Below are 22,733 nucleotides of genomic sequence, written 5' to 3'. Positions count from 1 at the left end.
CTCCTAGCTCAGACGGGATTGATGTTTATGCATAGTTATTGATACACATGAATTGTCATACTGAAAACCCTCATCTAGCTAGTTTGGTACCCAAACCCTGACAGCAGCCAATGGGAGCTTCTTCCAGAGACAGGGAGACACCTCCCTATGCATCTGGCCAATTGTGAAACAACATCTCAGCAGGGAAATGACTTCCTGATGGAGATGACCTTACTTGCTGATGCAGAAAGGCTGATGACCTTCGCATTTTTTACCATACCTAGATTTATAGATTCAAGGGCCATATGGGACCACTGGGACCACCTAGTTTAAAGCAATTATTATTTTGTTCAGGTCCTTTTTTTGTTTTTGTTTGTTTTACTCGTTAAATTATTTGCCTCAATACCATGCTGCAGCAGCCAGTTTCACGGGCTCTTTATGCTGTAAACCGAATTCAAAAATGGGTTTCCTCTTAGGTGTTTTACTTTTGCTACTCAGAAAGCCAGGCCCCTGCTCTTCCCGCAGCAATACTGCTGAGCTGCCTGCATCACACAGGTGCCACATGTCTGAGAAGGGATAAGAATTTATGACCCTAACTCCTCACCACTAGTCCCACATTCCCTTCCTCCAACCTGAATAAACAGCGTCTGACATGGATTAACTGTCTGCTCCACTACTGTGATGATTTCTAGGTTCAGAGACGTGACTGGAAGATGGGTACCCTGTTCTGCTCTGACATACAGAGCTACATGGAAACATAAATACAGAAGGGATGAACAGTTACTTCAGGAGGTGGCAAAAGTTATTCACAGTTCTCAGACTTTGTAAATTAAAATGCCAAATCTAAAGGTAATCCTCTCTCCTGGAAGAGAGGTTTGTATACATCTATTATAGATTTGTTCTCCTTAACCATCCCCCAAGGAGGAAAAGTGCTTAATATACTTTCAGTAGTAGGATTCTTTCCCTGTTGGAGACTATTTGTATCTCTCTGGGCCAGCTGAGGTTGGCCCTCAATTCTCCAGCGGAGAGCAAGCTCTCTTGACTTGACAAGCATTTTTCCTGTGGTACCTCTCACCTAGCATCATGGGCAGTCTCCTACACCATGCCATCAGTCGTGCCGTCTAACTTCTTGTGACCTGTGTTCATAGATTTCCTTTTATCTAATGGTGCATCTGAAATGCCTGGCCCGGCCTTCCTTGCTGGGGGAGCCAGTCACAGAAGCAGTGCAGCAGCGTGAATGGTTTCTCTGGGACATAATTTGAGGAGCCCTTCAAATGTGAGCATGACAGCGTCTCCCTATCAGTGTGCTGCACAGCTGATCCATGTATGCAGAGAAGTCTGTTTATTGAGTATGAATGTGGGGAGGGAGGTTCCTTGGCAATAAGAAAAGGCTCTTGCTGCTTGTGTCACATTTCCTGAAAGGGCAGGTGTCATGCATTGCTCTCGAGCTACCCTTTCCGATGTCTCCAAGATCACTATGGGTGTGCACTGCAGAGACTCACACCCAACCTTCCTGAGTTGGCAAGGCAGTTCCTGTTTAGTACGGAGCCTTTGATGGGGTGAAATAAAGATGACGAGAGAAGATAGCCTGAGTTGGCCATTAGAGAACTGTTGCCAACCAGTCTGTGCGTCTAGCAGTGACAGCAGCCAGCTTAGCTGGGATAATTTTGTGGGTTGGTGGACGGCTCAGCCTTTGAAATGACAGCTGCAGAGGACACCAGACACCAGCTGGGCCACTTGGCACTTCCAGCAACCTGTCGCCTGGCATGGGAAAAAAGCGAACTCCTGCCCTCCTGGGGAAGGCAGCAGAACCTTCTCTTTCGACTAGTCATGGGACGCTTGGCTGCATCCTCCAAAAAAGACTGTAACCCTGGTATAACTAAGGTAACACCAGATCCAGAGAAATATACTCCAGGAGCACCCTGCAAAATACACAGTTTAATATGTCAGGTCAGAGCTGCCAACCAACCTGTGCGCTGGGAGAAAATAAAGCAAGACCAAAACCTAAGTTTTTCTGGTAAACGGCCAGGGGGTCTTCACTTACTCAACCCTAGCCTGGATTGCCTGAGACAAAAAGGCATTACCATCTGACAGCTGCTTGGTGAACAAGCTGATGGGTTTCATTTTAGTGTCCACAGCACCAGCACCTCTATCACCACTGGCACAACTCTATATCCAATTTCTTTAGAAAGGCCAGGAATGGAAACTGTACTCCGCCACACTCCACTGGGGTCCCACCTGGTCAGGTATGAAGCACATTATTGGATGAGGGAAGGTAGCATGGGGGAAGCTTGCACGGCTGCCTGCTGTGTGGATAATTAGAAGACTTCACTTTGCAGAGCTGTCAGTGCACACCTTTCATTTTTTTGAAATGGGACATGAGAAAATGAAAATCGATATATTTTAGAGAGTGGCAGGTGTCCTTTTGGCTTCTCTAGAATGCAAAGGCTACAGAGACACCTCAGCATTCTTCAAACCTGCATCAGCAAGTTCTGATGCTACGAATGTAACACGATGATCCCATGAATCTGAAGAACCACAGGAAGTTCACCAAACAAGACGGGACACTGGTCTGAGCCAGAATGGTAACACATCTGTCCCTAAAATGTATATAGCTTTATAACTGAGAGGATGCAGATGCATAAGAGACAACAAGTGCAGTGACAGAGGTTGTTGTGGGCTCTGCTCATATACAGCCTACTCCTGAGGATCCTCATCATGAATATCCATAAAGGAAGTTTTTCAAATCACTTAGGTACTGTAGCTCTTGCAACACAGACAAGATACTGAAGTCAGTTCTCATGAGTGCGGCTGCTCTGATACTGTAAGGCAGGGCCCTGGGTGTGACTCCGTGGCTATGGCTCCAAAAGGTGTGCCCCATAAACAGTGTTGGGGCTTTTTGGGCATCGTGCCCAAAGAAATGAAATAAAGTCTGAAACATGCAGCGTGTCAGGCTTAGCATCTCCACAAAACTGTCAAATGGTAACAAAGGTTCTCTACTTCAAAACACCAGAAAGACCTTTTCTTAACCACGTTTGGTAACTCATTTCCCTGGGAAAGCCTAGCTTAGAAGCCATGTGCAGTTTTACAAGGAGGTCTCTCTTCACTCCATTTTCCTGCTGGTATAGTTGTGTCATCAGACGACAAAGCAAGTTGTTCAAAGTGATTCAGTGACTCAGCCCAGAGTAGAGCTCTTTTCACTTCCAGTCCCAGGCTCTAACCATTGGATAACACAGCTTCTTACAAATGATACCAAAGAAGCGTCACTTTGGCTTTAAAAATAATCATTTCTCAACACACATGCTCCAATAAAACCAGTCTGAGTTTCAACTGGATCTAAGCACTTGCAGCTACATCTCAGCTAAAAATCTAAAAGACAAAATATATATTATCCCCCATGTATATGAATTTAATTAATGGTCTGAGACCCTGAAGTCAAGTCCTTCATCTGAAAGGTTATCCCTCAGTTCCAGAAAGGTGGATACAGGAGACACTGAGAATGACTTTCAAACTCACTAGTAGCTGCATTTGGTTATTCTGCAGCTCCTACTTGATTTGATGTTTTCTTTTCTTAGATGTTGAAACAAAGATTGATGTAAATCAGGCAACAGCAATCTCTTTAGGCATAATCAGTCCAGCACTCTACAAAGAATAAGCCGTGCTGCATTGCAATGCAGGAATGTGCCCGTACATTTTCACCTGTCCTTATAAAAGGTCTTTGCAGAACACTTGCCATGTCCCAAAAGGAAGGGAGCTTTAGCTGCATGGGTGAACAATCCAGCGTGGTATTTACCTGCACGCTGCTCCTCCTTGCATGAATCAAACCTTGAACAGTCTCCAAATTTCTTGTCATATCAACTCAAATTTTGGCAGAGGCTCAACCCACATCTTATCTAGAGCAGAGCTCCTTGGCAGCAGGCACCTCCCTGTTGTGTAATTTAATGATGTTATGGCTGGCTTGCAAACAGTAAAACAGAAAGGCCGTGACGTTATCTTAATAGGATTTTGCTTGCTGAACTCGGAATGTCACTGGCACTGCTCCCCAGTGTCCAAAGAAGATGCAAACCACTTGAGTGCCAGCAGCTCATGTTGCTGGAAAACAGCATAAATTAAAATTCAGGGTTCAAGGCATTTATCAGTTACAACTGCTCACCTTCAACACAGGCCCAAATCATAGGCACACACCAAGCCGAACACACTGCTACATGTTTCAAATTCCGGGCTTTCACCGCAGCATCATACAGCTAGCTAGCTAGCTAGCTCCTCACTCTGTCAAATCTCAAAGGTATCCTTTGTTGATGCACTGGATCTAAGTTACACGCAGCTGCTGAAAGCATCAGATTGCTAATTGCATATATATCCTATTCTCCAAGTGCCATATTTTAATGCACGTTTCAACTGCTTTGTATTCTAGCAACTTTAACATTCAGACAGCGTGTCCTAGAAGGCTGGCGTTTGATAGCTTTCCACTGTAAACCGGATTCAGCAAATTGAACTGGACCCGCCGACGCACCAGATAAGATTACATTTTCCACACATGAAAATAAAAGGTTGTAATAAATCCTCTGAAGGAATAATCTGGGTGATTATAAAATGCATATTTTCAATGCTTCCATTTTACCTCTTCATTAGCTGGAAGCAACAGCGGCTTGTAAATAGGTGGGAGTTCCCACTTGGCAAGTAGCCCTTTGATTTGCTCAAAGTGGCCATTTGTTTTCCTGCAAATCCTGATGCATGCTGCCCCTCTCTGTAGGGAGCCACCGGAGAGGAGTTTATAGTGGATGTTAATGGAGGCAGACCTTTCATCAGAGATAGCCTTGCACTATGGAGCAAAGGGGCATTGCACAGTACCAACACAAAGACAATCTTTTCACACAAAGAGCAAAAGTTGAACGTGTGTTTCAGTGGAGTCCCGCTAACGCCCTCCAGCCGCCCCTCACCAAGGGTCTACAGGCACCCTTTTTCCAAATGAATGCCGGATGCATACGGCCCACAGGCCACAGTGCAGGTGGGGATGTCCTGTTTGATAGGCCTCGTCAAATCTTCTCACGGGAAAAGGCCAGCTCCAAGAGATCTTGCGAGGCCTGTGACAGCAGCAATCCCCTCCTGAAGCCTTTACGATGGCCAGAGGCAGTAGGTATATGTGTGTTACACCTGGGGGGGGGGGCAGGAGGAGGGGTGAGCAGTGGAGGGGGATGGGAGGGGTGAGAGGAAAGCTTTTTTCTACTTCCAAAGCTTGAAGCTCTTCACATCTAGAACATTTTAGGCATTCCACATGGATAAAGGATCTGCCTCCCCTGTCCTTCTTGGTGCCCCCTAGTCTCCTGTCCTTTCTTCTCTGCCTCTCTTCCACACCACCTGTTTCTTCTCTATATGCCCAGAGCCATGGATCTCCTGTCACACCCTCCCGTGCACCCGCTGTTGCAGCCCTCAAACCAAAACTACTGAGCTTACACCAGGTGCACCCCCATCTCCTCCTCCTCCCAGTTCATGTCACCCTGGTTTCCTACCCTCCTCTCCATGCCGCTCCATACATACCATCCCACGCCCCGGACTCTACCTCTCAGCATCAACCCCCTGGTTTCCTCATCCAGGACGCTGCACCTCCGGCCCAGCACTTCCCAGATTCAGTTGCACGTCAGTTTGTCTTCACAGGCATTGCTGCATATGTTTGTGAAGTGAGCTCTGTGTAAGTGTGGTCTGGGCTGTAGCTGCAGGTCCCTTGAAAATTTCTTGTAGCAATACAGTCCTATGTAAGTGAGATGGTCAACATCCTACTTCCTCCTTGCTTCCTGGCCTAGTGCACTGATCTCAAAATATTCAGGCCTCAAATACAACATAAACATGTTTCACTCATGGACACGGACTTTAATGAAAGCACAATGGGACCAGTATTCAAGCTGACGCTTCTCATTAACAACAGACCACAGTGGGAACATCTTATTTAGATGAGAAACTTCCCCACCCACAGGAAAAAATATCACTGCAACCAGCATTACCATCTCTACAGTGCACTGCACTGAATCAGTTCTGGACTTTCCTTTTCTTTCACTGGAAATTGAGTATTTCACTAGATAAGAAGTACTTATAGACAATTATAGATTCCTCTATCATTACAGTGTGATGAGTGTCACGCAACACAGAGTGCTACCAAATAGTGACCTTGAAGAGAAACCTGAGTTACGGGAGAATCTGCCTATGCTAATTAGGACCTGCAGAGATTCAAACTCAGACATTGTGCACAGAAGGCAACATCATCTCAGCACACAGTAACTGAAGACAGTGATAATGCCGATGTTTTCTAGTGGGACATATGTCATAAATGCACCAGCTGTGCCCTCCACCGTCACTGACAGAACATGAAAAAAAGCAGCAAGATAATTTAAATTTGAAAAAAATGATTCTTAACAACATATTCCCACTTCCACAATCAGTATTATACTATGTTGGCTAACCGGGCTTAGTGTGTTTCCTCACATTACATTTGTAAGTAAATTATTTTGAACCAAGTAATCATTAAGCAATCCTACCTTTTTTTAAGTGTCTAATAAGGAGACAAAAACTAGGACATGTGCTATAGGCAACAGTCATTTTACTAACACTCTCACAACTAATAATTTTTTTAAAACATTAGACCACAGGGAAAAAAACTATTTGTAACAGAGCAAAAAATTTAACTCAGACCCTTTGTACATACTGTACATGGTATGGCTGTACAATACTGGCTACAGAGCGGTCTCTATGCACTGTATCACACAGAAAACTAATTAACCATATGCCATGGTAGAAAAGAGCTGCATTTGGCCCATAATACGACCCAGAGGAGCTATAAGAAGTCTTCAGTACTGGGAGCTCACTAGCCAACGGCTGCTTCTATTTCAGTGGCCGCTTCTGCACGCTCAGCTCGATTTCTACACCTGCAGAGCAATGTTTGCCCCTAAGGCACAGTTTTAGAGCTCGACATTTTATTTCAATGACTTTCTCCCTGTCACCCACCTCCTCTTGTCACACCCACCGCAAAGCTCCCGACAGCAGGCAGAGTTTATGCAAAGCCTCATTTACCATGTTGCTCCACACCTCAATCCTTTCTGAAGAGCTTCTGTGCATTCGGCACCTCTGGAGACATTCTCCAACCCCTCGAAAGGGCATTAACTAATCTGAAGGTTCCCAAAGTCAAAAGTGACTGCAGAGCAGCGTGCTACTAATACATAAAAAAAAGAAAAGGAGTACTTGTGGCACCTTAGAGACTAACAAATTTATTTGAGCATAAGCTTTCGTGAGCTACAGCCATGAAAGCATATGCTCAAATAAATGTGTTAGTCTCTAAGGTGCCACAAGTCCTCCTTTTCTTTTTTGCGAATACAGACTAACACGGCTGCTACTCTGAAACCTACTAATACATGAAATCCTTACTGTAACCCCTAGCCACCACCTAATGACCCCTCCCCCAGCCTAGCTATACAGATAGCCCAACGTAAGCCCAGATCAAGGAGGTACTAGCCTCCTGTTTCCCTTCGCACAGATAGCCAGCTTGATGAGTCTTCATTCCCAGCGTCTACTGGAGGGCCGAAGGAGTGGAAAGCTAACCTCCCCCTGTGCAAGGGGCAGGCTGGACCCACGAACTCTGCCTGAAAATGCTATCTGTAGAAAGGGAGGATGGAGTGCATGGCACTTTCAATCACAAGGCTCTCGCCGAGGGTGCCAGCTGTGGCTGTGGCTTTGGGATGCAGGCTCTTGTCCTCTACAAAGGGGTCTGAGACCATTAACTCGTTTGCAGAAACTAGCTACCAGACAGCACCTTTTAATCACTATCTACCTGGGCCAGATTTCAGCTGATGTCCTAGTGGTAAAAGGTTCGCTAGCATATTACCAGTCTCCTAGGCAATCAGGTTTCACAGATACATTCATAATTAAACATTCCCCATTAAGCCCCATGTTTTGTGCATGAATTATCTTTTCTGTGAGCATTGAGTCCTGCAGCATCCTGCAGAATGCAAGCAGGAGGCAATTTAGACACAGTACAAATTTCTTCTTGCTGGAGGAAGGCAGATTTCTGCTCCTTAGGGAGAGAACATAGAGCAAAAAACCCCAAAGCCCAGACTAATCTACAAGGCCACATTTCACATCTGTTTTTGCCATGTTAGCTCTTCGTAAAAGGACTGGGAATAACACAATCAATTTACTTTTCATCTTGGAAGGTTATAAATTTAAAAGCAAAGGGGCAAAAGCAAGACTGACTTGCAACATTTTCACTTAAAAACAAACCCTGTACTTACAGCAATTGCTAATATGTTTGAAACACAAAAGCAAATGTATGCTTTCCAGTGATGCTGATCTTTAAAAGCACTGATTCACACCAGATGATCTCACAAGAACCACAGTAAACAACCAAGACTGAGAAAGGTCAATCATCTTTGCAATTATGTTATGGACAAAAAACTTCTTGATGTACATTAACACCATAACTGAGAAGTGTAACATTATTCCAGAAATGCCAACAGCTCCATAGTGCTGTCTTTCTTGTTCACAGTCTTCAGAAAATAATAAATGAGGCGAGATGTCAGCACATCTTCCCACTTCCCGTGCACCGTTCATTAGAGAGATATTTCTGAGGTGCACTTGCAATGCCTGTTTTGATTCTGTGCTTGGGGCAGACAGCCAGTCTCTCCGAGAACCAGGCAGAGAATCAATTAACATCCTGCCACTGTTTGCTTTTCAGAAGCCTTACTGAGAAGTTGAGGTGGACAGAAAGGATATGTTGCAGGTGGTGGCTCCACAGGTCAATGTGTAAACCGACCTCTGCAATCTGAGCTATGTCACAAGCGTGAGTTTGACAAGTCTCATCTCAGCCCACCTTCAAGAATGCACAGCTCAGGTCATGTTCCACCCACTTCCCAACCTCATTCTGCCAGTGACCCCAGCCTTAATTCCTGCTCAGCTTCCTTCCTCATTCTTGAGGATTTTTTCCTCATCTACCAACCAGAATGCCCTTCTGATCCCAGTTCACCAAGTCACCACCTTGTCCGCGCTCAAATCCATCCCAAGGACTCACTTTCTCCTGCCTTGCTCACAGGAAGTTAAATGCAAGCACTTCAAGTTATTTCTTCTTGCACTGTCTGCCTACCCAAGCCAGTGCTAGCAGCCCCTCCCTTTCACTCACACTAAATTCACTCATAACGCTGACGAGAGAAACTTTAAACAAGCAAATCTGCAGTCTGATTTTTCTGAATGGGTCTCAGATCACAAGGGATGAGAATTGTTTGAGAGCTGCATTAACCCCTCAGTGACCTGGAGTGTTACCCCCTAACTCCAGCAAGGATCAATCTGTGATCCAAGAACCTCTTACTGCCAACTGGCAAGGGGATGCAGAGGGGTTACAGGGCTCTCTTGGTTTGGCAAGTACACTTTACTGCACCATAGAGTGCCACATGAGGTCTCAAATAAAAGCTGGTGTCACACCAGCCATCAATATAATTTCAAAACGCCAAGTACGGAGGTTGTGCAAGAAATTCTGTATCTACACTGAAAATCCTGTTCTTAAAGTCTGTGTCTAGAGACTAGTCACTAGCAACGATGAAAAACAGGTTCTCTCTCAGACACAAAATGTTTATGTTGTAGCACAAGGGGACTCCTGCAGGGTCTGAAAAATGGCTGGGAATCATTGGAGAGATGCATTAAAAGCTCAGTGGCAAAGAGCGTAACCCCCATAACACCAGCAAGGACCAATGTACTCTGGGATTTCCTCACACTGCACAATGCTGATTGTGCTAGCAGGGAATTTCAGGAATACAGTGAATAATCTGAGCCTAGACCCATGTTCTACAGGTCAATCCTCCTTAACAGAATAAAGGACAACTACAGCAAGTGGAGTTTCTTACACATTTCCTCCCTCTTTCCAGACTTCTATAACTCCTGTCCCATAACTAAACTTCGTTCTCTTGCTCCACCAACCAGTGAGCCGGGGACTAGCTCCCTCTATACTTGACTCCCAGGCTTTCTTTTGCACCCCAATAGCAGAGGGGACGTCTGGCCTAGTGCAACAGCCACATGCAACACATCACAAACGACGCCCAGCAAACAATATTCTTTAAAAATGCCTAAAGTTCTCCGACAGTGATGGGTTTACTGCTCCCACTGGCTTTCGTTATCAGAAATACCGTGCAAGCGGCAGGCTGAGAAAGTGTTTCAGTTAAAAAACATTAGCTCAAAGAACACTATCCACACAGAACAGGAGGACTTGTGGCACCTTAGAGACTAACCAATTTATTTGAGCATAAGCTTTCCTGAGCTACAGCTCACTTCATCGGATGCATTCAGTGGAAAATACAGTGGGGAGATTTATATACACAGAGAACATGAAACAATGGGTGTTACTGTACAGACTGTTGGTACCATACACGGCTGTTACTCTGAAATCTGTAACGAGAGTGATCAGGTAAGGTGAGCTATTACCAGCAGGAGAGCGGGGGGAGGAACAACCTTTTGTAGTCATAATAAAGCTGGGCCATTTCCAGCAGTTGACAAGAACGTCTGAGGAACAGCTGGGGGGGGGGTGGGAATAAACATGGGGAAATAGTTTTACTTTGTGTAATGACCCATCCACTCCCAGTCTTTATTCAAGTCTAAGTTAATTGTATCCAGTTTGCAAATTAATTCCAATTCAGCAGTCTCTTGTTGGAGTCTGTTTTTGAATATTTTTTGTTGAAGAATTGCCACTTTTAGATCTGTAATCAAGTAACCAAAGAGATTGAAATGCTCTCCGACTGGTTTTTGAATGTTATAATCCTTGACGTCTGATTTGTGTCCATTTATTCTTTTACAAAGAGACTGTCCAGTTTGGCCAATGTACATGTCTTGAATAAAGACTGGGAGTGGATGGGTCATTACACAAAGTAAAACTATTTCTCCATGTTTATTCCGACCCCCCCCCCCCCGCAGCTGTTCCTGACGTTCTTGTCAACTGCTGGAAATGGTCCACCTTGATTATCACTACAAAAGGTTGTTCCTCCCCCCCCACTCTCCTGCTGGTAATAGCTCACCTTACCTGATCACTCTTGTTACATTGTGTATGGTAAACCCATTGTTTCATGTTCTCTGTGTATATACACATCTCCCCACTGTATTTTCCACTGCATGCATCCGATTAAGTGAGCTGTACCTCAGGAAAGCTTATGCTCAAATAAATTGGTTAGTCTCTAAGGTGTCCTCCTTTTCTTTTTGCGGATACAGACTAACACGGCCGCTACTCTGAAAACTATTCACACAGGTGCTTACAAGCTTCCAAACCTGCATCTTAATAGAGCTGCTACTGGGAGTTTTGCAACTCTGCCCAATTGCAGCTGAGCAGACGAATGCAGGATCTCCCCTCATGGAGATCATGTACATTCTTCTTTCTAGTGTAAAGGAGCCCTGCAAGCTGCCATCATCACAGGACAATCTTCCCCAGAAAGAGGCTTCTCTTCTTTCCACCCACCCATGAAATCACTCCCTCACAGGAAGAGGCTTCTACTTTCAACCTGCAGCATGACGTGTCCGTCTACACAGGAGAAGACTGCTTTCACCTACAGCAAGAGACTCCCATGCTTCAAGGAACAGACTGGTGCCCTTTGCTGAAACATACAGAAAATGGCTGTCCCCTCCAAACTATAACTCATCCCCATATGGAAAAGTTTGGCCTCCCCTTTTATCCATAACACGGAACTCCCGAGAGAAGGAAAAATACATTTCCCCCATTCTCAGTAAGTGCAATGTTTAATAAAAGAAAAGCACTCCACATATGTCGAAAATGTGTCCCAGGGCAGCTAGAAAGGAGAACAAACTGGCCAGCTTTCAGGATAGTAAAATATATGGCCTGACAATATCTTCTCCCCAGATGGGATGGCAACTCCCCTCTGTTTTAAAGTATAAACAGCCAATTTTATTTTTAACATTCATTTAGAAATACGGTTTATGGCTTTGTAAACTGAGGCCCCTTAAAGAAATCAGCAATCTCAGAGGGCTTGTCTTCCCTCTTGAATGCATGTAGCACTAGACATCCTGGGCATGCTGGAGAGAAGAGGGGATCTTTTAAAGCGCTGTTACCCTTTGTACAGTGACCGGACAAATGGCATTGCGCGGCTCCAGGTGTGATTTCCACTCAATGATTCCTGACCAAAACTGCGCAGTTTAGAAGTGTAAAAATGTTGTTTCTAGTGGTCAGTGCAGCAAACTCTCCCTGAGACCCTTCCATTACACACCTCGACACCAGGAATCTGGAATCTGCATTCAGAATGTAATTTACACTGTTGTGGAAATCAGGAGAGACCCCAGCTCCCTCTCCCAGAGCTGGGTTGGATCTGCAGGGCTAGCTGGAGAGAGAAGCAGCAAGAACTTGTTGTCAGAAAAGGCAGGAGATGCGACTGACCATACAAACAGAGCAGAGCCAGACATTACGCTCCCATGGGCCACATAAACACCTGGAGAGACAGACAGAACCAATCATGCAAAATAACTTTTCTGACCATGCTCTTACCGGGGGCTCAATCCTGAAAGATGCTGAGCACCATCACCTTGACTGGCATTAAGGGCACTCAGGCCCTCAGTGTCTTACAGGATTGGGTCCTTGAAAGGCAGCCCTGCAAGGAAGCCTGTACTCTTCACAGGTGAGCTCTTCATAGGGGGTGTCAGATACCTTGGTAACCAAGCAGCTCTTCCCCTGACTCTGTGAAGATCTTAGATCAGGAGTGGGCAAACTTTTTGGCCCCAGGGCCACATCTGGGTGGGGAAATTGCATGCAGGCCGTGCATGTAGAGTTGGGGTGCATGAGGGAGTGCAGGGTGCAGAAGGGGGTGCAGTGGGCAGGAAGGGGGCTCAAGGCAGGGGGTTGGGGTGAAGGAGGGAGTGTGGAGTGCGGCAGGGGGCTCAGGGCAGGGGGTTGGGGTGCAGGGAGGTGCAGGGTGTACAAGGGGCTCAGGGCAGAGGGTTGGGGTGCGGGCTCCAGCCTGGCACCGCTTACCTGGAGTGGCTCCGGGGTGGCACAGGCGCGCAGCGGGGCTAAGACAGGCTCCCTGCCTGCCCTGGCCCTGCACCACTCCCGGAAGCAGCCGGCACCACTTCCCTGCGGCCCCTGGGGGGGGGGCGGGCAGAGGGCTCCCTCCGTGTGCTGCCCTCCCCTGCGGGTATCTCCCCCAAAGCTCCCATTGGCTGCAGTTCCCCATTCCCGGCCAATGGGAGCTGCGGGGGGCAGTGCCTGGAGATGAGGGCAGCGCACGGAGCCCTCTTCCTCCCCCTCTCCCCCACGGGGCCACAAGGACGTGGTGCCGGCCACTTCCAAAGCCCATCTCGTTTTAGATCAATATGAACAAGAGACACACCTCTTGTACATGCTGACATAGTGAAGGCAGAGGGGGCAGCTCCTGATGGTGGGATGTGTTATCTGGTGTCTGGCAACGACCCACAACCCTGCAGCTCCTCTTCTGTGCCTATATGTAGGTGTAGGCAGCAGTCAGCATGCTCCTAACAGATGGCAGAGACCTGAAGGAAGGCCAGGTGGAGGGGCCAGGAGACACTGGCAGCTATGTGGGGAGGAATGGCCAGAGCAGCGCTGTTTCCCATCCAGAATGACATCTTGCATATGGATAAGCAACGAGATAATTACAATCTTGAAAAAAGGGAGAAGCAAAGCCCACTGCTGCAGCGTCCTCCGGCTGCCAGCTCCTCACAACCCTTACGTCCCGCGTAGCTCTCTTTGCAGCCTCATCATAAGAAAATTACTTGCCATAAAAGCCCTGGTTAGAGTGTAGCATTATATACAGCTGTGAAGCCATTTATCTATTGATAGACCCCTATTGTGAGGGACTGGGGGTTGGCTCTCGTGTAAGTGAGCAATTTGGAAAAAAAAAACAAAAAAAAACCCAACAACCACCACCCCCAAATAAAGAAAGAGAGAGAGAGAGAGAGAGAATACCCGTTACGCTTACAGGGTTTACAGGATTGTGCCAGCTGGGAAGCTACAGCGTATGAAATATGCATTGCACAGAACAAAGCAAACTGAAATACTCAATGGTGGAAAAAAGTAACCCTTTCCTGCATGCAGTACCCATGCCACAGGGGAAGCCAAAGCCCTAGCGTGAGCAAAGGTCACAGTTGCAGGACCAAAGAAAAGTAGGATGGAAGCACCCAAGTCAAAAGAGGAAGCATTAGTGGGGGGGTTAGAAGGCCAGGATAGTCATCCTCTTCCTCTTAACCTCTCTGGTTAAACTGAGCATTGAATTAGCACTGCACATGCGTCTAGCCCAGGCCTGACTCAACCCCACAGGCACAATGGGCAGATAATCATTCAGTGACTGCTTCTTGTGCAAGTGGCCATGGCTATGATGGTGGTGATGGCCTAGCTTGTCTAGAGCAGCAACAGGTTCAGAGCTGCTGCTATCACAAAGAACCAGAAACCAATCCATTCTAATAATCAGAACTGGCAGGTCTACAACTCTAAGCACTACAACTCTCCTCCGAGGATCTCAAAGAAACATGAACCCTCACAGCTCCTGGCGAGGGATGTCTAGGGATCGCTTTACCAACCACTGAAATGAGGCCACTTCTCAGATGGAATGTGGCAGCAGTTTAACAACATTTAGCAATGCTACCCAACTGCTTAGAAGAGGAAGCGAAGAATACAATGTCAAATCAGAAGTGCAGAAGACATTCAGGGAGCCAGACTTAGCCATGACCCCTGGGTTTATACACCTCGTTCACAGAAGTGCCTAAGGGTGCTTAAATACTAAAAGGAGTCAGGACATTATTTGCTTGTTTCACACTGCATCCCCAGCACCATGCTGGGTCCCTGTTCAGGACCACCTCAGAGGGAAAGCTCCACCTACTGAACCAGCACTGCCTGAAGCACCTAGGTTCCTCTCAGAGTACGCCTGTGGAAATCTCCTTTAACTTTGCATTCCCATCACACCCCAGCACTTCAGAGGGGATTTGGTGACTCATTCACCGGGGTCGCCAGGTTAATGAGCTAAGCCACATTTGCTGAGAATTTAATATGAGGAGAAATGAAAACTATCAAAGCAAAACCTGTTATTTTGGCCTTTGCCATACGAGGTACCACTTCACTCTTCAGCACCATGTCCAGGACAGAGATGTAATGCGGTGCCTTGGCTCTTCAGCAACATTCTGGGAGCGCTGTGTGAACAGCCCTGGGCCACAGCGATGAAGAAACCAAGAGCTGGGGACTTGATTCCGAGAGGGAAATCTAGGTGGCATGCATCGATAAACAGCTAGCTTTGGCAGGGAAGTGATATAAAGAGTCAACCAGCAACAATCCCAACCCCGAACTGCTCTTCTCAGACTCTTCCTGCTCAGAGCAGAGAGGACTAGAGATAATCACTGGGGTTACAAAGAAATCCTATTGATGGAGTCGTATGTACGAATGGAATCCAACACTCTAATGAAGGGAAAGGGAAGGAAAAAAAAAAGAAGGAACAAAGAGATGCAGCAAAATTTCAGCTAAGTAGATTATTGATCTTCAGGGCATGCCAGAAACCAACTTTGCAAATTACATCAGTCCCTTTGCTACAACATTACACAGTTACCAGACTGCAAAGTGGAAATGTTCCCCCATCCTCCAACACTAACACACACCCCATAGCCTTCCCTCTATACCATCTGTGGTGGACGAGATAGTATTTCATCTTTGAGAGAAGTCTCTGTGTTCTGTTTGCATCCTTCCCTTCATCCAGAAGCACAAAGGTGTCTGAAGGGTGAATATTTAACAGAAAACACCACAACCTCCTTTGCATTTAATGAGATGAGGCCAGCTATGCATGGTATTTGGAACAAATGGCTCAAAGAAAGTCTGTCGTCTTGTTTCCTGAGGATAAGATGGCCAAACACAAGCAGGACAAGGCAATGACCTTGTAACACTTTGTACAGCTAAGAAAAGAATAATTTACTTGGCACATGCAGCCTCTTTTTGCTGCTTGCGGAAAACAGTGAGGACAGAATGGTTCAGGTTATTCATACGGCACATCTGAAGTGTGACTGCCTCGTGGACAGCCCCAATAGCAAGCATACCCCCAAATCAGAAGGATCACCTTCTCACAGGAAAACAGAGGATGCGAGGATCATTGTGGGCCTAACCATTGCAGCTTCTCATTAGCACAGTTAGGCACTGCCAGCCCTGCTGACACCACCAAACTCATCCTTAACCCTCTGCATGTTCTCCAATGTAGTGTACAATGTACATAAGAGACACGTCTTCCAGCACAGTCTGATGTCCCTACAACGGCCAGGAGTTACATTTCTATAGCAGGTTTCAGAGTAGCAGCCGTGTTAGTCTGTATTCGCAAAAAGAAAAAGCAGTACTTGTGGCACTTTAGAGACTAACAAATTTATTAGCATCAATTTCTATAGCAGCATCATTATTATTTGTGTAGTATCACCGAAGAGCACTGTGTTTTTTATATAGGAGAGGTCCTTGCCCTGAATCGACGCAGAGAATCTGCAAGTGTTTATTACACTGTTATAGCTGCTTTAAGTGTTTATTTCCTAGAGCGGGATGAGCAGGCCATTATATGATCAAATGTTTTTCAACATCAAAACATCTAGCAGTGCCCAGAGCTAGGATGGGAGCTTACGAATGGATTTATCAATCAAAATCAAATACATAAAAAAAATGGAGAAGGATGGGAAGCAACCTCCTTTCCTACGTTGTGTGGGCTTCATTCTTTAACCCATATCTGATTGCCATGTTTATTGTTCTTTAATTCTTACCTATCTGCCTTTTTTCATTACTTTGCCCTTGCCTGACTTCCTTTTCTTTTTGGCTTAAGTATATGGATCTCAAAGTCCTCAGCATCTGTTAATTATGGCTCTTAACCCTCCAGTGAGGGAGAGAAGTAAATATTTTTAACCCCATTTCACAAAAGGGGGAACCAAGGCGCAAAGAAGTTGAATGACTGCCGAGGTGGCAGAACCAGGGTTGGAACCCAGGAGTCTTCGCGTCTGAGTCAGAGTCCTGATCTCTGGGAGAGAGACATGGCGGTCGGGAAGTCTCATCAGCTAACCAGATCCCTCTTTTCATCACGTATAAACAAAGCTAAGCGTGTTTCCCTTTGATTGTCAGGGGGAGGGAGGGGGATTTGAGTCTTTTCTACTTTAAGCATGTTTCACTGAAATACTCTCTGGTGATGTACATGCTTACACAGGCTCCATTATGTCAGCCCAGGAACAAGCATTAGTTGAGGCTTTCAGTGTGTCACTGCAGGCAGGAAGGAGTTAAATTATACTGTTAATTTAGGACATACACACACTTTCTCTCGGTCTCTGCCAAGGCCACTGCTGTTTCCAGCAGAACAGGTGCATAGTGAGAGCCTCTGAGCTCATCAGGTGACTAGCACCTGGCGGACAGCACAGCCATGGACTATAAAGTCATGCTGCTCAGGCTGGCTGCTTCCACGTAATAATGATATTAAACTCCTGGAACCTCAGTGAGTTTATCTATGGAGATATGCATTCACAGCAGCATCCGTACTTCCCATCTTGGTCACTTCCTGACAACTACAGTAGTATGCTGCTGCACTTTGCCATTGGAAATAGTCTGTTAGAAATGGGACAGGCTGGAAATACCAGTAAGCATCAACAAACAAAGCCATCTCTTAGTTCAGGCCCATTAGCACAGGGGCTGCTCAAAGGACAGGCATAAGTAGATGGGACAGCTCCCTTCCAGTACTCGGAAACTTCCAGCCAAGCTACGGAAAAAACAGATTGAAAGTCTGGGCAAAGGGGCAGTGCGTGAGAGATGGGGACAGCTGTTTGGATTCATACCAGAAGAATGATCAGGACAATACGAAGAAGCAAACATCTCTGTCTCCCTGTACGTTCGGAGTCAGACATCTTACAAACTCAGCAGAACATTCAAAAGGCCCTAGGGAGACTTTGATGGAAAGTCAGCCTCTAGCCAGGCATCAGCTAGAGGCTCAGGGCCAATTTCAGAGCTGGGGTAAGCAAGTGCAGCTCCCAGTGACTGCAAATGAGTATTTAGACTTCAATATATACTGCAACCGCTTACATCGGGGCTGAGTTTGGTTGGTAGGATATATAGTATGTAGCACCGAATGAGGGAAATGCCTAGTGATGGATAATTGGGAGGAGATGACAGGCAGGTGCAAAGGGGTAAATGATGGCCCCTGGTATGTAAACCTAGCCAGCTCAGAACTATACACAGTAGTACAAACCCTCACTTCCCTGAAGCCACAGGGGGACGTGAACCAGGCTTGGACGACGGAGGTTTAGCTACATGAAGTCTGGACTCCCATTCTCCTCTGCTTCCCCTTTAAATAAAACCAGATCCAGTGGCCCCACAGGGACTAGAGGATAGCCCGGGTGCACAGCCAGCCTAGCTTTGGTCCAGAATTTTGCTAAAATCAAACAAAAACCACACATATTTTGTTCACCTGTATGTTAAAAACAGTGACCACATCTCACCCCAGAGGCGACTGATTTCTGTAATGGGCAAAGGAGTCTTATATTCTAGATCTAATTCATAAAGAGCACTGGGATCCTTCAGGGTGAATAGTGTTAAGGGCTCATTATTAAAATTGTACTGGGACAAACGGTTTACATTTCATGTCCCCACCCAGTGCAAGTGAAAAAGGGCCAACATGTAACTCTAAGACGAGGAGTCAGACATAAGAAAGCAAACAGTATTTCCGGGCTCTCTCTAGCAATGACATGACAAAAACGGGACACAGCTTCTCATATGTTAAACTGCCCACAGAGTCATTTTAAGAGTCCTCTACCATGCTCATCTCTCAGCAAAACAAGGTCATTTAATGCTTAGGCCAAAAGATGTAACCAGTAATTACAGCTAGACTCATGGCAAGTCCCTTTCCCACCCAGATCTTCATGCTAACAGATGGGCTCCATAACTCCATCCAGTCCCAGAATGCCTTGACAAGCCTTCACATTTTTTAAACCTCTTTTAGTTAATCTAGGGATTTTTTTTATACAAATGAAGATGAGTCACATAGTGCTGGCTGCAGCGTGGCACACAGAGGGTAGATGCCATCTGACCTCCTCAAACACAGCTCTTCCTATGGATTTCAATCCAGTTATGCATCTCCCTCACTGCTGTTCCAGTTCTGGCCTCACTGTACAGATGCACCTTGGTTCCAACCCACAGCAGCCCCACCACCTCAATCCAGATTTATAGGAGACAGAGTTAAGAAGTTTTCTTTGAGCTTGTCACCGGTAGTTACATAAGCAGTGTAAGCAAGTATTATGTATTACTAATGAGTCCAGTAAATCTATCATTCCTTTGCCTAGGACCAACTTTCAGAGACTGGCCTCTCTTTTTTGCACCCACACATAAGTGGTTACTGGTGTAATTCCTCTCACATACACATCTATTTACTTGACTGAGCCTGCAGATCACGTGGTTATCGATCTACAGTAAGTGACATGAATCGCACCTACAATGAGGGCACAAAAGGGCAGCCAGGTAAAGGGCACCCTGGCAATCGGGGAGGTGGGAAAGAGGAGGAAGGTGTTGTGTCTAAGTTGCACTCTGCCTGCTGCTCCAAACCTATATATAGATGTCTGGTCTATACCCTGCAAACTCCTTAGGGCCAGGATAGTTACTTGTGTGGCACTTTACAGACCAAACACAGAATAATCACAGAATCCTAGAAATGTAGGACTGGAAGGGACCACGAGAGATCATCTTTCCAGTCTCCTGCAATGAGGCAGGACTAAGTATTAGCTAGACCATCCCTGACAGGTATTTGTCTAACGTATTCTTCAAAAACTCCACATCATAATATAGCATACAATAAAGAGACGAGCATAACCAATATCAGTGAGTCATAGGAATAGCAAGAGTGTCTTCCTCTTTCTGAGTCTCTGGGGAAAGGGAGAAGTGTTTTCATACTTTTCACCGAGAGCAGAACCCAAAGAGCACCCCAATGCCAGTATCACATTGTTGTCATGATCTTTACCCAAAAAGGACATGTAATATATCACTGGAAAACTAATAACTCACTGATCACTAACATTCTTGCATGATTTATGCACGGTTAATCCACACAGAATTTTACAGATGTGCTGGAAATACATGACTAAAATGTATTTACACCTGGCAGATCAGAACGAGTTGATAAATAAGCTGCTGTGTACTCTCTCTTAAAAGGAGTAGCAAACTTGATAGTTTTGGGAGTGCTATAGCGAGAGGGACTGAGCACTGCAGATATACAACTCTGAGGAACTTGGGAATCGGGGTTCACTAATTATTACTGCTAGGCAAGATTTGGACTGAGGGAGTCCTAACAGTTTGCTGGCAGGGCAACAGGCTGGTGTGTCGGAGCTGATTCACCCAGCTTAGCAGCAGCAAAGCTCCCACTTGCTGAGGCTGGGAGAGGTAATACAGAGACTCAGCTCTGGGAACCCTAGCAGATTGTCACAGAGAGGCAGATGCAAGAGACAGAAGCAGACAGCATGGCTGCATGCTACCTTTGTGTCACGTTCATCTCCTTGAGCGTGGATGGTGTAGGAAGGACCTTCCCTTTTCAAGCTCTCCGTGGCAATGCGCACTTCCACCCCTGGCAGCGGGGTCCCCACAGATCCTGGGAAAGGAAACAAGGGGAAAGAGAGAGAGTTGAGTGATACATGGAAGAAAAGGACTGCTCATCTGCAGCTGAGCTCTGCAGGGTGGCACTGTGCAGCCACAGAACAGGAGGTTACCCTCTACGGAGACAGCGATCACATGAGGTAAAGCAAACATGCATCACACACGTTTGCAAAACCTTCGGCTATGTTATTCAGTCGTTTACTGAAAGAGGCACTGTAGGAAATGCCTAGAAAAGCGAACACGTCTCCATATCGGAGTAGGTCCCTTCCAGTCACTCTCTGAGGTCAGACCAAACATCGGCACAGCTTTGTAGCTCAGTAATGAAACTGTGTTTAAAAAAACAAAACAAAAAAAACAAGCATACATGTGAAAACAAAGAGCACAGTGATTGTTACAGCTGCTCTCAGCTTCTTACCATCCGGACTTGACAGGGAAGGCAATGGCACAGAGATGTAAGAACTGCCAGGGATTATCTCAGTTCTATATTGCATCAATAAGCTGCGTATAAAACACGAAAGGAGAAAAGCAGAGTTCAACACATATCATTATTCTACAGGTTTCAGTTTTCAAAGCCGGGGAAATCTGACAGCGTCAGGAATGACTGCCTATGGTCCAGTGACCAAGTGCCTCCAAAAACTGCAGTCAGCAGGATCCTAACTATCCAGTTCACTAAATGTCCGTCTTGGCTAACCCTCAGAGAGAAACAAGGGCAGCTTTGCTGCAGAACTCTCTACCCCCAAGGCACTGGCAAGCTCATTCAGTGGTGGCCTTGGTTCATAGTGGCACAACCAGAGGTTGTAGGTGCTGTTTTTGATTACACAAAGGGCTTGACTGTGCATCTCCCAAGCACGCGCTGGTAGAAGGCTATCCTCGCTTTGATACTTTGTACCTTCAACTCCTGCGATTTATACGACAGTGAATGCTGAAGTCTAAAGCAGAATGGGCGACGAAGGAGAGGTCAGCTGCGAGTGCTCTGCGGGTGGGGAGCACGAGACATGTCTGTGTAGAAATTCATGACATTACACTTCACTGAACATTTAATTCGATAAATAGTTCTACAGACACTAACTAGGGAGCCAGAGTTTTAAAGGCACCCAACTGGTGCTTTATAAAGCTGCTCTAGAGTTCCAGTCCAATGCTCAGTGTCACAATTAGCAAATTCCACGCCAAGCTTTCCAGCTAGCAAGGCTGCTTTCCCTGTCTGGCAGAGAGAGGGGACAGCAGTGTTGAGTTATTTGTCTGAATATCTGAGAAACTGGCAGTGGAAAGTGATTATTTTTCTAAGCCAGGTTCAGCGGCAAGCAGCTTCATGTGCCGAGAGAGAAGAGTTCCATGCAGAAAACGTCGGTGATCAAGCAGGTGACACTGAACCCTGACCCAATACACAGTCACCCACTCCCCAGGGCGAATCAGATGAAAGCAAACAGAACATGGAGGGCATTCCATGGGTGATCACAGCACACAGCAGGTGGTGTTACTAGGGCACCAGGCTGACAAGGGCAGTAATTCCCTTGAAACTCTTGGCCTGGTGTATTTTACTGTGGTTAGGAAATGCAATTAGATGCAAAAATGATACAGAACGAGACACATATTTGCTGGGAATTGGGTTGACATCACCGACAACTAATCAGCTGGCTCCAGCATTCTCAAATGGTCTTTAGAGCAGAGAGGCAGAGGGACTGGAGCACAGGGCAGGGAGCCAGGCTCTCTAGTTTTAATCACAGGCTCTGACAATGTCTCTCTCTGGGGCCCTGGGTAAAACATTTCATCCCTTTGTGCTTCACTTTATTCAATTGTCCCACCTGGGGAATGGGGATAATTATTTTCACCTCTGGGGATAAAAATGATGCAATGTTTACTTAACGCTCAGCCTCACCTTTTCTCCCCAATGTTTGTCTCCATTGCTACCACCAGTGCAAGCTTCACTGATGGCAGTGAGGATGGTCAAGTCATCTGCAGCCACCAGCATTGTAACAGTACAGTCCAAGTGCTGCTGTTATGTCAGACGATATTAGAACGGGAATTTCACACTACAGCAAACAGTTGGGGGGGGGAAGATAGGAACACTTCTATCTGAGGGGTCATTTTCTGACTCCCCCTTTATCATCTGTAATTCAGCATTTGGGTCCAAGCTGCTTCTTCCTCACTA

General features: G+C 46.1%; 1 protein-coding gene across 8 annotated transcripts in view; it reads right to left on the bottom strand.

Annotated features, from left to right (window-relative positions):
• Window positions 1-22,733, bottom strand: part of ACSF3 (acyl-CoA synthetase family member 3) — a 104,025-nt gene that overhangs the window by 44,649 nt on the left and 36,643 nt on the right. For 7 of the 8 annotated variants that reach the window (XR_006275040.1, XM_043494839.1, XM_038368441.2 and 4 more), the window contains exon 6: window positions 20,467-20,579. The exons of the other annotated variant lie outside the window; for it this stretch is intronic. Coding sequence is in view for 6 of the 7 variants with exons in the window: in XM_043494839.1 (XP_043350774.1) it covers window positions 20,467-20,579 (113 nt within the window). In the remaining variant the exon portion in view is untranslated. The remainder of the gene's footprint in view (window positions 1-20,466; window positions 20,580-22,733) is intronic. 8 annotated transcript variants of the gene reach the window in all.

Source organism: Dermochelys coriacea, chromosome 12 (assembly GCF_009764565.3).
Source record: "Dermochelys coriacea isolate rDerCor1 chromosome 12, rDerCor1.pri.v4, whole genome shotgun sequence".
Taxonomy (NCBI): domain Eukaryota; kingdom Metazoa; phylum Chordata; order Testudines; family Dermochelyidae; genus Dermochelys; species Dermochelys coriacea.
Note: the sequence above shows the minus strand (reverse complement) of the source record. Positions and strands in the feature narration are given on the sequence as shown.